This window comes from Entelurus aequoreus, linkage group LG07, assembly GCF_033978785.1.
Source record: "Entelurus aequoreus isolate RoL-2023_Sb linkage group LG07, RoL_Eaeq_v1.1, whole genome shotgun sequence".
In the NCBI taxonomy this organism is placed as follows: Eukaryota; Metazoa; Chordata; class Actinopteri; order Syngnathiformes; family Syngnathidae; genus Entelurus; species Entelurus aequoreus.
In genome coordinates, this window is record NC_084737.1 from 18,665,393 (window position 1) to 18,683,462 (window position 18,070).

General features: G+C 34.5%; 1 protein-coding gene across 1 annotated transcript in view; it reads right to left on the reverse strand.

The window, feature by feature from the left end:
* Window positions 1–926: 926 nt before the first annotated feature.
* hspg2 (heparan sulfate proteoglycan 2) overlaps window positions 927–18,070 on the reverse strand; it is a 337,691-nt gene continuing 320,547 nt past the window's right edge. Inside the window, exons 76-88 of the mRNA XM_062052774.1 lie at window positions 16,334–16,432; window positions 16,021–16,242; window positions 12,553–12,797; window positions 12,311–12,482; window positions 10,455–10,577; window positions 10,213–10,269; window positions 8,204–8,279; window positions 8,011–8,089; window positions 5,829–5,876; window positions 5,517–5,587; window positions 5,306–5,389; window positions 1,666–1,769; window positions 927–1,579 (exon numbers count right to left, since the gene is read on the reverse strand). Coding sequence (XP_061908758.1) covers window positions 1,407–1,579; window positions 1,666–1,769; window positions 5,306–5,389; window positions 5,517–5,587; window positions 5,829–5,876; window positions 8,011–8,089; window positions 8,204–8,279; window positions 10,213–10,269; window positions 10,455–10,577; window positions 12,311–12,482; window positions 12,553–12,797; window positions 16,021–16,242; window positions 16,334–16,432 — 1,553 coding nt within the window. The 3' untranslated portion in view covers window positions 927–1,406. The remainder of the gene's footprint in view (window positions 1,580–1,665; window positions 1,770–5,305; window positions 5,390–5,516; window positions 5,588–5,828; window positions 5,877–8,010; window positions 8,090–8,203; window positions 8,280–10,212; window positions 10,270–10,454; window positions 10,578–12,310; window positions 12,483–12,552; window positions 12,798–16,020; window positions 16,243–16,333; window positions 16,433–18,070) is intronic.

The following is an 18,070-nucleotide window of genomic DNA, read 5'->3' on the forward strand; positions in this document are numbered from 1 at the left end:
AGCAAGTCCCGCAGTGTTTACTTGTGTGCGACATCATGTGCGATATAAGCAGTCCTGCAGTGTGTTTACTTATGTGTGATATCATGTACGATACAAGCAGTCCTCCAATTAACACACAATCTCGTCCGTTATACTAAAGTCATTTACAAAAAGGTAAACATGCTAGGCTATAGGAAACTATGAGCTAGCAGCTACACAACAGCTAAGCACACAATAGCACACACAATACTTATTTTTAAGTTAAACACAGTGTTACTGTTCAAACTGTGTCTAATGTTGCAATGACCAACAATATCAAATATGCTGATTAAATAAAATGTCTGCCTTGTTTTTAATGAATAATTGTGCCTACTACGCTACTGCATTTGAATGTTGGTCATTATGGTGGTACGTGGAGAGCCAACGTTTTCTGACGCGGCACCTGGTGAAAAAGGTTCGAGAGCCACCGTGCTAGGCTACAGGCTACGAGAAGGTAGCAGCTACACAACAGCTGAGCACACAATAGCACACAAGCTAGACACAGGTAATAATCATAGCACAATAAAAGGTGACATTTGTCAATACAAACAAGTATCAAATAATTATAGTTGCATATCACTTATACACATACAAAGTCTCCAAGGCAGTGTTAGAAAGTAACAACTGTGTCCGCATCATTCCACTTACTGCATCGTGAGCCTAATTAGCACTCCACTTCAACTTAAAGACAGCACAATTCCATTCCAGACAGTTAATAATAAATAAGTTGTTATTGTTCTCTGTTTGACTCTTTTCACTCGATTAAATCTTTTTCTAACATTCCACGCTCCTTTAACGATACAAGTATGTATGCTGATATCGTATGGGATCAATGGCAGTATCAGCCAATACTCCAATATCAGTATGGTATCGGAAGTCAGGACACCCTTAATAAAAAATGTTGTGAGTAAAACAGGTTAAAAAAAAAACAAAAAACGATACAAGTTGCTGTTAAGATGACTCCTGACAAATATCTCGTATTTTCTTCATTTGCATATAAATACAATTCAGTGCTGTAAAAACATGTCCGAGTCCAAAGAGGATCTGACTCGTGGCTAAAAGGGACTGCAAAGGATGTAAACTGCACGTCTTCTCATCTTCTTCATCCAGACTAAAAAAAAAAACACAGGAAGAGAAGAAACCCTCGTGTTTTGGTATCACCACGATCGTGTTGTATCGGCCAGTTTTTTTTTTTTTTTTTGGTAGCAGCTAAGCACCAAGGTTTGTGTACGGTTTTTGTGTCAGTCTCTCTGGAACTGTGTGTGTGTGTGTGTGTGTGTGTGTGTGTGTGTGTGTGTGTGTGTGTGTGTGTGTGTGTGTGTGTGTGTGTGTGTGTGTGTGTGTGTGTGTGTGTGTGTGTGTGTGTGTGTGTGTGAGTTCCTTTCAGTCTAGGACGTGCACGGCCGCACGTTGAGGCTGTGAGCGGCGTGGGCCTGCAGGTCGATGGTCCTGGCGGGTCGCTCTCCTGGCCTGGCGTCCATCAGGGAGACGTTCCTCACACATCCTGATATTCCCGAGGTGAACTTCCCCCCGGTCATGGCGGCCATGTCCGGAGCGCCGCCTGTGGCACAACAACGACGACGACAATGAAGATGACGAGGACAACACGCCATCGTGGGCGCGACGAGGGTTCTCAGGTGAGCTCACCCAGGTAGATGTGTCCTTTGGTGTTGACCATGATGCTTCTGCCCTTGGACTGGCCGTGAAGAGCAGCGTCTTCGTCCACCTGAAGGTAGCCATCTTTTCCCGCCCTGCAAGGAAACCAAACAAGGCATTCTTCAATCAATACAACTCTTCAACCAGCTAAAACATACAGAATGTAAAAAAGTTATTTTTATTTAGGAAGTACATCGACAACATCATTTAATTTATGAAGTACATTAACAATATCATTTAATTTATGAAGTATATCAACAATATCATTTAAGAAGTACATCAACAACATAATTTATTTAAGAAGTACATCTACAATATCATTTAATTTAAGAAGTACATCAACGAAATCATTTAAGAAGTACATTAACAATATAATGTAAGTTAAGAAGTACATCAACGATATCACTTAAGAAGTACATCAACAACGTCATTTAATTTAAAGTACATTAACAATATGATTTAATTTAAGAAGTGCATCAACAATATCATTTAATTTAAGAAGTACATCAACAATATGATTTAATTTATGAAGTACATCAACAATATCATTTGAGAAGTACATCAACAACATAATTTAATTTAAGAAGTACATCAACAATATAATTTAAGAAGTAAATTAACAATATTATGTAAGAAGTACATTAACAATATAATTAAAGAAGTACATCAACAATACCTTTGAAGAAGTATATCAGCAATATCATTTAGGAAGTACATCAACAATATCATTCAAAAATACATGAACAATATAATTTAAAAAATACATCAACAATATCAATTAAGAAGTACATCAACAATATAATTTAAGAAGTACATCAACAACATCATTTAGGAAGTACATCTACAATATCATTCAAAAAATACATTAACAATATAATTTAAGAACTACATCAACAATATCAATTAAGGAGTACATCAACAATATAATTTAAGAAGTACATCAACAACATCATTTGAGAAGTACATCAAGAATATAATTCAAGAAATACATCAACAATATCATTTAAGAAGTAAATCAACACTATCATTTAAGAAGTACATCAACAATATAATTTAAGAAGTACATCAACAACATCATTTGAGAAGTACATTAAGGATATAATCTCAGAAGAACATCAACAACATCATTTAAGAAGTATATCAAGAATGTAATTTAAAAAGTACATCAACGATATCATTTAAGAAGTGTATTAACAATATAATGTAAGAAGTATATTAACGATATAATTTAAGGAGTACATCAACAGGGTAATTTAAGAAGTACATCAATAATATCATTTAAGAAGTACATCAATGATATCATTTAAGAAGTACATTGACAATATAATTAAAGAAGTAAATCAACAATACCATTTAAGAAGTATACCAACAATATCATTTAGGAAGTACATCAACAATATCATTCAAAAATACATCAATAATATAATTTAAGACGTACATCAACAATATAATTTAAGAAGTACATCAACAAAATAATTTAAGAAGTACATCAACAATATCGTTTAAGAAGTACATCAACAATATCGTTTAAGAAGTACATCAACAATATCATTTAAGAAGAACATCAACATCATGTAATTTAAGAAGTACATTAACAATATAATTTAAGAAGTAATTTAACAATATAATTTAATTCAAGAATTACATCAACAGTGTCATTTAAGAAGTACATCAACAATAGCATTTAATTTAAGAAGTACACCAACAATATAATTTAAGAAGTACATCAACAACATAATTTAAGAAATACATTAACAAAATCATTTAAGAAGTACATCAACAATATCATTTAAGAAGTACATCAACACAATCATTTAAGAAATACATTAACAATATCATTGAGGAAGTGCATCAACAATATCATTTAAGAAGTACATCAACAATATCATTTAAGAAGTATAACAACAATACCATTTAAGAAGATGGGAGACCTAAAGGTTAAAAAAATATATATATTGTATTGGTTTTGCAAATAAAAAAATATCAAAATGGCCGACGCATGCTTTCATTTTTCAGTGTGCGACCTACAGAAGAAAAAGTTTGGACACCCCTGGATTAATTCATCAATCCTCTCAGAACCTTCCAGAAGGGGTGTCCAAACTTTTTTCCACTGGGGGCCACTTTCTTAAAAAATGAAGGTTGCTGGGGGCCACTTTGATACCTCTTGTACATTAAAGATGCCAAAAGCAAACATGTATGCTAAACTAGCTGAACAAAACATCCATTATAGCTTTGTGTCACAGGAGTTTAGTAAATAGAGCCGTCAAAGTAACGAGTTAACGCATGCGATTAATCACAAAAATATTGCATTATTGTATGTATAAACATCATTTATCTTGACTGCACATGCTCTTTTACCTTCTAATCTATTGTGACAATAAAATCACACGTGTGTCCAAATATGTACATTATTTAATGAATTGAAATGTTTAAATTAGTTAAATTATGCATGCAAGTACTTGTGGTTAATTGTAAATAATCTGATTCAGAAAAATGTGTCCTTTTGACAGCACGACTAAAATCTCATTAATAATGAATTCATTGTGTTCATTGTGTCTGTCCCGGGCAGATATCAATCAATAGCAGGTTTACTTGATGAGTCTGCAGTTAAGATGTCATTTGTAAATATGTAATAAGTAATATGTAATATGTCAATATGTAAATATGTAAAACGGAAATATGGAAATTTGTGAACATGTAATTTGTGAATATGTAAATATGCACATGTAAATATGTGATTAATAAATATTCAAATATGTAAACAAGACAATATGTAAATAGGAAAATATGTCAATATGTAAATATGAAAATGGAAATATGTAAACATGTAAATATATAATATGTAATGTGTAAATATGGTAATATGTAGATGTACATATGTAAATATATAAATATGTAAATATATAATATGTAAATATGAAAATGTAAATATGTAAACATGTAAATATATAATATGTAAATAATTAAAATGCAAACATCTAAATATATAAATATGAATATATGTAAATATGACTATACGTAAATATGAAAATATGTAATTATGTAAATATGACAATGACAATATGTAACTATGTAAATGTGATTTGTAAATATAAAAATATGTAAATATGAAAAATATGTAAATATGAAATCATCTAAATATGTTAATATGACCATATGTAAATATGAACATATGTCAATATGAACATATGTTAATATGGCAATATGTAAATGTGAAAATATGTAAATATGTTAGTATGACAATGACAATATGTAAATATGTAAATATGTAAATAGGAAATTATCCAAATATGTAAACATGAAAATATGTCAATGTAGTATGTAAATATCAAAATATGTAAATATCAAAATATGCAAATATGAAATGATCTAAATATGTAAAATGAAAATATGAACATATGTCAATATGAAAATATGTTCATATGAAAAATGACAATGAAAATATGACAATGACATGCAAATATCTAAATATGAAAATATGTATATACAAATATGTAAATACGACAATATGTAAATATGACAATATGTAAATATGTTAATATGACAATGACAATATGAAAATATGTATATAAGAAAATATGTCAATATGTAAATATATAACTGTAAATATGATAATATGTAAATATGTCACCTGACTGCTGTAACTTTATGCCATTTCCCGTCGTTGATGGTCTTCCTCGACATGATGGCCGCCTCGCCGCTGCCCAACTGGTAACTGAGATCAACATCACCACGTCAGCAAGACTCGGAGTAAATGATAATAAGAACACTAATGATAATAATAATACAATGATGATGAAGAAGAAGAAGAAGATGCACTTCAGTAAATGTCAAGGCCTCACCTGAAGAGCAGGTGACCATTGCGAAGACCCAGGCTGATGAAGTCTTTGCCTTTGCCGCCTTCGCCACGTTCCTGCAGAGTCAGCATGTTTCATTCAGGACCATGACAAAGTGGATGTTGTTGCCTAGCAACCCTTCACTAAACTGCCCTAAAGGAAGCCTTTTCATCACATCATTTATTAACATTCATGCAGACATTCCAAGCTAATGTGTGGTGATGTCATCATGTTAGTCAAGCAAATATGACAACATATTAATAAAGCAAATATGACATCATTTTAATAAAGCAAAGATGACAAATAAAAGAGTGATACCTTTCTGCTAGCATGCACTTTTCGCACAGTGACTGTGCCATTGGTCTCCTGGGGAACGGAGGCGGAGTTAGACAAGCAACATGCCACGCCCATCAATCAGCTTAGGAGGAGTTAGCCTACATCATTATGCACAGTAATGACGTACAGTAGTGGTGTACAGTAATGACGTACAGTAGTGGTGTACAGTAATGATGTAGAGTAGTGATGTACAGTAATGACGTACAGTAGTGATGTACAGTAATGACGTACAGTAGTGGTGTACAGTAATGATGTAGAGTAGTGATGTACAGTAATGACGTACAGTAGTGATGTACAGTAATGATGTAAAGTAGTGATGTACAGTAGTGATGAACAGTAGTGATGTACAGTAATGATGTACAGTAGGGATTTACAGTAATGGTGTGTAGTAATGATGCACTGTAATGATGTACAGTAGTGATGTAGAGTAATGATGTACAGTAGGGATGTAGAGTAATGATGTACAGTAGGGATGCATGGTAGTTATGTACATTAATGATGCACAGTAATGTTGTACAGTAATGATGTACAGTAGTAGTGTACAGTAGTGATGCACAGTAGTGATGTACAGTAATGATGTACAGTAGGAATGTACAGTAATGTGTACAGTAGTGATGTACAGTAATGAAGTACAGTAGTGGTGTACAGTAGTGATGTACAGTATTGATGCACAGTAGTATTGTACAGTAATGATGTACAGTAGTGGTGTACAGTAATGATGTACAATCATGATGCACAGTAATGATGTACAGAAATGGTGTACAGTAGTGAAGTACAGTAATGTAGTGTAATGATGTACAGTAGTGATGTACAGTAATGATGTAAAGTAGTGATGTACAGTAGTGATGAACAGTAGTGATGTACAGTAATGATGTACAGTAGGGATTTACAGTAATGGTGTGTAGTAATGATGCACTGTAATGATGTACAGTAGTGATGTAGAGTAATGATGTACAGTAGGGATGCATGGTAGTTATGTACATTAATGATGCACAGTAATGATGTACAGCAATGATGTACAGTAGTAGTGTACAGTAGTGATGCACAGTAGTGATGTACAGTAATTATGTACAGTAGGGATGTACAGTAATGTGTACAGTAGTGATGTACAGTAATGAAGTACAGTAGTGGTGTACAGTAGTGATGTACAGTATTGATGCACAGTAGTATTGTACATTAATGATGCACAGTAGTGATGTACAGTAGTGGTGTACAGTAATGATGTACAATAATGATGCACAGTAATGATGTACAGTAATGGTGTACAGTAGTGATGTACAGTAATGTACTATAATGATGTACAGTAGTGATGTACAGTAGTAATGTACAATAGTGATGCACAGTAGTGATGTACAGTAATGATGTACAGTAGTGATGTACAGTAATGAAGTACAGTAGTGATGTACAGTAGTGATGTACAGTCGTGGTGTACAGTAATGATGTACAATAATGATGCACAGTAATGATGTACAGTAATGGTGTACAGTAGTGATGTACAGTAATGTACTGTAATGATGTACAGTAGTGATGTACAGTAGTAATGTACAATAGTGATGTACACTAGTGATGTACAGTAGTGATGTACTGTAGTGATGTACAGTAATGATGTACAGTAGTGATGTACTGTAATGATGTACTGTAATGATATACAGTAGTGATGTACAATAGTGATGCACAGTAATGGTATACAGTAATGATGTACTGTAGTATGTACAGTAATTATGTACTGTAGTGATGTACAGTAGTGATGTACAATAGTGATGCACAGTAATGATGTACAGTAGTGATGTACAGTAATGGTGTACATTAGTGATGTACTGTAGTGATGTACTGTAATGATGTACAGTAATGATATACAGTAGCGATGTACAATAGTGATGCACAGTAATGGTATACAGTAATGATGAACAGTAGTGATCTACTGTAGTATGTACAGTAATTATGTACTGTAGTGATGTACAGTAGTGATGTACAATAGTGATGCACAGTAATGATGCACAGTAGTGATGTACAGTAATGGTGTACAGTAGTGATGTACTGTAGTGATGTACAGTAGTGATGTACAGTAATGATGTACAGTGGTGATGTAGAGTAATGATGTACAGGAGAACAAGGAGAGGGAGAGACGGTGGGTCATTCAAAGCCGAAGAGGATCAGAACTTACGACTCCCTGCCACAGAATCAGACCCTCGGAGGAGGAGGTGTTGATCTCCAGTTCAATGGTCTCTGGTGAGTCGTGTGCGCTGAATCACGAAAACATTCCATATTAGTCATGCATAGAGAATTGAACCATACAAAGATTCCATATAAATAAAGCATACAGAAAGTGACAACATGAAACAGAAGAAACAAATGACCTTCTGGAGAAGCTTGACCTGGGCAGGGCGACGTATCCATCGTTGTCAAAAGAAGCTGCGTGCTGATAAGGTGAGTCTGTGTGGCAGAAACACAGCAATACAGTAATACTGCAGCCACACTGCTAGGGCGCCCTCTAGTGGCAAACATCCGGAAAGATATTATGAAATACAATTTAAAAAAACATTATTTGTTGATTCAGACCATTTGAAGCACTTTAAAAATCCAAATCATACAAAATGTTATTTTACTCACAAGGACAAAAATTAAGAATTAATTCCAAACTTGCAACTTCACATTCAGGTTGTTTGTGCTTCTCATCTCCAACACCACGGCATGTGACTCTCCATGCATCATCAGAAACACGACGACATTCGCTGCCTTCAAGTCGTTACTAACGACCCACTTGTCATCGCAAATATTCAAAACGGTTCATTTGTTAGCGTTTTCAAAACACATTCTCCAAAATTGTGCGTGATTGACATTGCAGTAACAATCGCTTAAAGGCCTACTGAAATGATTTTTTTATTTATTTAAACGGGGATAGCAGATCCATTCTATGTGTCATACTTGATCATTTCGCGATATTGCCATATTTTTGCTGAAAGGATTTAGTAGAGAACATCGACGATAAAGTTCGCCACTTTTGGTCGCTGATAAAAAAAGCCTTGCCTGTACCGGAAGTAGCGTGACGTCGCAGGTTGAAAGGCTCCTCACATTTTCACATTGTTTACACCAGCAGCGAGAGCGATTCGGACCGAGAAAGCGACGATTACCCCTTTAACTTGAGCGAGGATGAAAGATTTGTGGATGAGGAACGTGAGAGTGAAGGACTAGCGTGCAGTGCAGGACGTATCATTTTTCGCTCTGACCGTAACTTAGGTACAAGGGCTCATTGGATTCCACACTTTCTCCTTTTTCTATTGTGGATCACGGATTTGCATTTTAAACCACCTTGGATACTATATCCTCTTGAGCACTTTAGCTACGGAGCTAACGTGATAGCATTGGGCTTAACTGCAGATAGAAACAAAAGAAATAAACCCCTGACTGGAAGGATAGACAGAAAATCAACAATACTATTAAACCATGGACCTGTAACTACACGGTTAATGCTTTCCAGCCTGGCGAAGCTTAACAATGCTGTTGCTAACGATGCCATTGAAGCTAACTTAGCTACGGGACCTCACAGAGCTATGCTAAAAACATTAGCTATGCACCTACGCCAGCCAGCCCTCATCTGCTCATCAACACCCGTGCTCACCTGCGTTCCAGCGATCGACGGAGCGACGAAGGACTTCACCCGATCATCGATGCGGTCGGCGGCTAGCGTCGGATAGCGCGTCTGCTATCCAACTCAAAGTCCTCCTGGTTGTGTTGCTGCAGCCAGCCGCTAATACACCGATCCCACCTACAGCTTTCTTCTTTGCAGTCTTCATTGTTCATTAAACAAATTGCAAAAGATTCACCAACACAGATGTCCAGAATACTGTGGAATTTTGCGATGAAAACAGAGCTTTTTGTCTTGGATACAATGGTGTCCGAATACTTCCGTTTCAACCATTGACGTCACGCGCAAATGTCATCATACATAGACGTTTTCAACCGGAAGTTTCGCGGGAAATTTAAACTTTATAAGTTAACCCGGCCGTATTGGCATGTGTTGCAATGTTCAGATTTCATCATTGATATATAAACTATCAGACTGCGTGGTCGGTAGTAGTGGCTTTCAGTAGGCCTTTAACGATCACTTCAAACTCTTAGTTTAACATTTGCAAAAACAAGCGGGTGACTTGGAGGACGTGGAAGGTTTGGGGAGGGACGGAAGGAAGATTGCAGCTTAAGTTGTTGTCAAGCAGGACAAAAGGTGTCAGGCGAGAAATGGTTGAGTTCCACCTGACAAAGATTCCACGTGTTTGTCTCATGTTGGGCGGTTAAGGCGGTATTAGGGGCCCCCGTGACCTCACACGGCCCCAGTTAGTCGCGGTCGGATCGTATTCAAATACTGTACCATTGGCCACGCTAGCCTCTGAACTCCACGCCGCCTCCGGGAAGCTGACGGCACGGCCTGTGAGCGCAGGATGTATAATAACAATAGCCGTGAGATATGAGATATAGCATCATGGTAGGGGGGGGTCGCAGCATGCCAAGGTCAGGATTCATAAATCCCAATCATACGTTTGTTATTAATATTACATGACTGACACGTAGAAAAAAAAATCACGAAGGTTCCGGCAGAGTGGCGACACTTACTTTGTTCACAGTTGAGGCCCGTGAAGCCCGACGGACACACACATCGGCCGTCCACGCAGGCGCCGGCATTTTGGCACTGACGGTCGTCGCGGCAGACGTCCCTCGCGACCTCGCAGCGCTCGCCTGCGGGATCACATGACATGTCGGGTCGTCAAAAAGCACGTTGTTTCTCAGCCGCGGTCCGTACTTGACTGTAATACACTCTTCCACCACTTGTGGCAGTGGTGACAACATCAAACAAGCAGAAGAAGCATACTTGCCAACCTGGGGGGTGTATATATTTTCAAGTATTTCATATATATATATATACATATATATATATATATATATATATATATATATATATATATATATATATATATATATATATATATATATATATATATATATATATATATATATATATATATATATATATATATATATATATACATATATATATATATATATATATATACATACACACTACCGTTCAAAAGTTTGGGGTCACATTGAAATGTCCTTATTTTTGAAGGAAAAGCACTGTACTTTTCAATGAAGATAACTTTAAACTAGTCTTAACTTTAAAGAAATACACTCTATACATTGCTAATGTGGTAAATGACTATTCTAGCTGCAAATGTCTGGTTTTGGGTGCAATATCTACATAGGTGTATAGAGGCCCATTTCCAGCAACTATCGCTCCAGTGTTCTAATGGTACAATGTGTTTGCTCATTGGCTCAGAAGGCTAATTGATGATTAGAAAACCCTTGTGCAATCATGTTCACACATCTGAAAACAGTTTAGCTCGTTACAGAAGCTGCAAAACTGACCTTCCTTTGAGCAGATTGAGTTTCTGGAGCATCACATTTGTGGGGTCAATTAAACGCTCAAAATGGCCAGAAAAAGAGAACTTTCATCTGAAACTCGACAGTCTATTCTTGTTCCTAGAAATGAAGGCTATTCCACAAAATTGTTTGGGTGACCCCAAACTTTTGAACGGTAGTGTATATATATATATATATATATATATATATATATATATATATATATATATATATATATATATATATATATATATATATATATATATATATATATATATATATATATATATATATACATATGTATAATATATATACACTACATACATACGTACATGATATTTTTGTATATTTTATATAAATATAATGGATGTATAATTAATAATTAACATAATTGGACATTAATAATATGTGAAAGTTTAACTCTTACCTTGTTTACTTCCCTGACAACCTGTTTAAAGTTTTGTAATCAATCAGAAATATCAAGCAGCTTAAATGGGTGTAATTTTGAAAGATGTGTTGTTTTTCATACCTTTTTAAAAAAAATTATATCTACCAAGTCGAGTGAGCAGGTTGTGTTGTATGTGACTGTGTGTGTTGACTTTTTGTGTTGGTTTATTTAGACCATGAGTGGGAAAGATTGTTTGGATTGGGTCATATATAAAAATGATACGCTGTAGCTTATTCGCAATGTGCATCTTGTACATAAAATTACACGTTTCGTCCGCAGTAAAGCAAGTGATCTGCAGGGATTTTACTGTCAGATATTACACATTTTGTTCAATGTGCCCCTCAGGACTAAACTTGTGACGTCTTGCAGGCCAAAGTAACATGTTGGTCCATCAGTTAGTCAGTAGACAATCTGTTGGCAAGGTAAGATCATGAGGATAGGTGTCATGTGACATAAACTGTAATAAAACATTCAGTTATATGGCACCTTTATCCAGATCGTCATCAAAATGCTAAACATGGTGCATGTAACCCTGCTGATGTTAATAGCTAAAATATGTTAAACATGCTTTCAGGTAAAAGGAGAGAGTTTCGGCGCCGACCTTCAAAGCCATCCTGGCAGAGGCACTGGTACTCGTACTCGGCGTTGGGCATGCAGTGTCCTCCGTTCAGGCACGGTCTGCGGTCACATGGGCTGCTGTCCACGCACCTGCGCACGCCCCGGCTCTCCGTGAAGCTGTAGGACAGATCCAGCGTCTTGTTGTTGATCAGAACCTGGGCAGCAAGGGGGCGACATTTAGAGAAGGACAGAAGCGTCCTGGGATGGTCCCCCGGGAGAACCTGCCTCGCCCACGCAGCCCTGGAACATGCCGCTGACGTTGGCCGGCTTGGGCAGGAGGTCCACGCTGGGCACGCCGCCCAGGAACATGGAGGTGTGGATGTTGAGGCCCTGGGCTTTGCCCGGGGAAGTCCTCCTCTCTACGGGGCCGTGGTCCAGCCTGAGGTGACCGTCCCGCTTGTTCCGCTCAGCAACAAGGCGGTGCCACTGGCCCAGAGAAACTGCTTCTGGACTGCGAAGGACTGCCTGACCTGGAAATGAAAGGAAAACCTCATAAACAGCAGCTCTGCAGAGAAACTACACATCAACACATTGGGTTTTTTCAGGGCCGATACCGATTATTAGTCAATAAGTGATATTTGGAGGTGATATTCATGTGCAGTAAAAGTTATTTAAACATGAATATTATATGTCAGTAAACATCTGGACACGACTTTAAGTAGTTTTTTAACATTATTTTGTAGGAAAGGTGGGACCATTGGTGACATAACGTTTGATGTTTTATTTAATTTATCAACAAAACACCTTTATTACGTGTGTATAAGACACAGGTGTCAAACTCAAGGCCCGGGGGACAGTTCTGGCCCGCCACATCATTCTATGATGGAAAAAATGGGTTTCAATAAAATACTTTATTTTATTTTATTTTTTTTACTAAATGCATTTGTTCTTTAAATTTCGACAGAAAAAAAAGCATATTTTAAACTTTAATATTATCTAATCATGCCAATTATATTATTATATACTGTATTGCCATACTATTTTTGTGAGATAAAAACAAATAGTTAAATATCTGCTTGTCATCTTTATGTCAGGTTCAAACACTGATGACATCTATTAAACGAGACAAGAAGCAAGGAATTAAACAGACAGAATTAAATTTGGCTCAATTTGAGGAGAAACGTCTGGGCTATACTCTTGCACAGTCTCCAGCAGGCTCTGGCGAAAGATTGTACGCCACCTCTTTTTATTTGGACTTTCCCTGTTTACATAACAACAGGTGTTTCTAAAGGAATTATGTATGTAAACAGCCATTGTTTTCGGTCACATTAACACAAAAGAAAAAGATGCCTCGGGCTTGGACTGGTCCTGGATCGAGCTTGGGCAATTCTTGGATCACAATAAATAACTCCTCCCGTCTCCTCCCATCGTACACAGCAGCATTTTCCAAGCCTTTGGCTTGGTGCAACAAAAACAGCCTCTTGTCTGTTCACTGGGAACTCAGAGAACGGAAAGTTTTTTGATAATTTACATACAATTTTTCTGACACTTTATTTATGATTTTAAAGCAAGTTATACACAAAAAAATCCAATAATAAATGGATTTGCATTTCGATTAATCATGATTAATCACAGGTTATCACCCGCATACATAATGTAAATTAATTTTAAAAAAGCGGCCCTCTGAAAGCAGCCATTACTGAGATGTGGCCCTCAATGAAAATGAGTTTGACACCCCTGAAAGGAGCATCATTTTTTTATTTCTAAATATAGAAAATCTCCTGGGAAAATTGGTCAAAATATGACATTTCTCTACATGACAATAACTCATCTACTCCATTTTATACACTTTTATAACACTTTATCAATCAATCAATCAATCAATGTTTATTTATATAGCCCTAAATCACAAGTGTCTCAAAGGGCTGTACAAGCCACAACGACATCCTCGGTACAGAGCCCACATACGGGCAAGGAAAACTCACCCCAGTGGGACGTCAATGTGAATGACTATGAGAAACCTTGGAGAGGACCGCATATGTGGGTAACCCCTTATGGAATTAATACATTGTAAGGTTCCCTCCTGAAATATTGTCAACGTTTAAATAACAACAATTCTGAGCTCCTTCATGTAGATTATAGTTGAGATATTTTTTCAAGATGGCTGACATTTCTTCCTGGATGTTACAGAAAGTATGAGAATGTGTGAGCTGCTGCCTGCTCTTGATTTATACAATCACCTCATATTTTTCAAGATATTTGCACAAAGTTTGGATATCTTTTCTGTCGTCTTCACGTCCATCCATCTCTGTCGTGTTATGTTGGAAAATTGGCCCATTCCTTTTCAATAGACAAAATGTCCCGTGAAACCGGGAATTCTGGGTAATCCGGGAATAAATTAAAAAAATCACGATTCCTGGTTGAGCCGAACGTTTTGATACTCGAACGGTTACGATCGGATGAAAACTGTGGCCTCTGGAGCACGCCAAAATCTCTGGGGCAGAATAATAATAATAATAATAAATATATTATATTTGGTGTAGAATCTGATATGTGTGATTGATAGGTCATTCACACAATAGTAACAATATATATATTGTCAATAATAATAATGATAAATATATTATGTTTTGTTGTATAATCTGATATGTGTGAATGCTTGGACATTCACACAATAATAATAACAACAACAATAATAATAATAATAATAATAATAATAATAATAATAATAATAATAATGAATACATGATGTTTTGGTATATAATCTGATGTGTGTGAATGCTTAACATTCACACAATAATAATAATAATAATAACAATAATAATAACAATAATAATAATAATAAATTGATGATGTTTTGGTGTATAATCTGGAATGTTTGAATGCTAGGGCATTCACACAATAATAATAATAATAATAATAATTATTATTATTATTTTTATTTGTATTATTATTATTTTTATTATTATTATTATAAATAGATTATGTTTTGGTGTATAATCCTATTTGTGTGAATGCTTGGACATTCACACAATAATAATAATAATAATAATAATAATATAAATAATAATAAATAGATTATGTTTTGGTGTAGAATCTGATATGTGTGATTGATAGGTAATTCAGACAATAAGAAGAAGAAGAAGAAGAAGAAGAAGAAGAAGAAGAAGAAGAAGAAGAAGAAGAAGAAAAATAATGATATTGATAAATAGATTGTGTTTTGTTGTATAACCTGATATGTGTGAATGTTTGGACATCCACACAATAATAATAATAATAATAATAATAATAATAATAATAATAAATAGACAATGTTTGGTGTAGAATGTGATATGTATGAATGCTTGGACATTCACACAATAATAATAATGATAATAATAATAATAATAATAATAATAATAATAATAATAGTAATAATAATAATAAATAGTATATGTTTTGGTGTATAATTATATATATGTGAATGCCGGATTAAAACTTTAAAGCCGTAGTACATAATAAATAAAATAATAACCTAATAAATACATTTTGAAAATAAATAAGTAAGAAGAGACAGGTGACATGAATGGACTTTTGCTTGAGATTTTATATTTTTGAGTTTCATTTGCATGAGTTGATGTAGTTCTGCTCTAGTTGTAAAAAAAAAAAAAAGGCAGATATCGATACAAAAAAGTTTAAATATGTCAAAATACCAAACATCAGCATAGACCAGTGGATGACTAATAGAAAGGTAGAAGGTGTATGATTGGTTACCTGTGCCCAGTTCATACTTGAACTCCACATGGCCGTCCACCATGGAGATGGACACAAAGTCCTCCACCCTCATCTTCTTCCCCCCGCAGAAGAACATCAGGCCGTCTCCCTTCAGCGCTTTGAACTCCATTTCCACCCGCAGGTCATCGTGGACGTTGGTCAGCGGAGGATAGGACACGTACGACTCGTGTCCGTCAAAAAGCGGCGTGCTGACCAACTCGCCTGGAGCAGGTGTGGGAGTGGAGATCAATGAAAGAGGAAGTGATTGCAGTTGACTTGCCAGCGTTGGAAGGAGAAGGACCGAGTGTCTCACCATCCATGCACTTGTTTCCGAACTTGCCAAGGTGGCAACGGCAGTCGTAACCCAAGCCGCTCTGGCGGTTGATGCAGGTGGCGTCTGGACCACACGCCTCTGTGAGGTCACAGGTCACAAAGGTGGTCAGATACACACTTTGCTCGTATTGTTGGAAAGCAGACCGTGAGATAAATGTGCGGTATTTATTGATACATAAATTGGTGGCGGTGTGATGGGGGAGGGACATGCTTTATCAGTATCGTGTCTATTCATCAGTATCATGCTTTGAAAAGCTGTGCGCTACTTTTCTGTTACAGACTAAAACATATGTTCATAAAGTACATCTATTTAGGAAGTTGATGTCTATATTTGGGGTGTGAATCTTTGGGCGCCTAACGATTCGATCCGATTCCGATTCCTGGGGTGACGATTTGATTCAGAATCGATTCTCGATTAGGATTGATTCCTGCAATGTTTTATTTGGTATAATAATTATAATACAACTTTTTTTTTAAACAGATAGGTAGAAAAGCATCTTCTCGTTGCATGAAGATATCCTATAAACATATTTTTAGAAATTGATTCTTATAGAAATATACATAGGTCTGATTCTTATATGTATATATAGTACATACTGTATATACATATATATGTATACATATATATATATGTATATATACATATACATTTATATATATATAGACATACAGATACATGCATATATATATATATATATATATATATATATATATATATATATATATATATATATATATATATATATATATATATATATATATATATATATATATATATATATATATATATATATATATATATATATATATATATATATATATATACATACATGTATATTTTACATATGATGTCCTATAAACATATTTTTAGAAATTGATTGTTATAGAAATATACATAAGTCTGATTCTTATATGTATATATAGTACATACTGTATATACATATATATGTATATACATATATGTATATATATATATATATATATATATATATATATATATATATATATATGTACATATATATATATATATATATATATATATATATATATATATATATATATATATATATATATATACATATACGTATATATATATATATATATATAGACATATATATATACATGTATATATATATATATACATATACGTATATATATATATATATATAGACATATATATATACATGTATATATATATATATATATATATATATATATATATATATATATATATATATATATATATATATATATTTTTTTTTTTTTTTTTATTTTATTTTATTTTTTTACATATGATGTCCTGTAAACATATTTTCAGAAATTGATTGTTATAAAAATATACATAAGTCTGATTCTTATGTATATATAGTGCATACTGTATATACATATATGTATACATATATGTATACATATATACATATATATATATATATATATATATATATATATATATATATATATATTTTTTTTTTTACATATACGCTATGTCACAAAAAAATACAGATGCTATTTCATCGCTACAAGCCTGTTTTGCAGGTCTCCCTGCTCTTCAGGGGTTTCCGCTCTACCCTGGTATTGAGCACTTTAAAACAGATAAACCACAGAAAATATTTAAAAATATATATATATATATATATATATATATATATATATATATATGTATATATATGTATATATATATATATATATATATATATATATATATATATATATATAT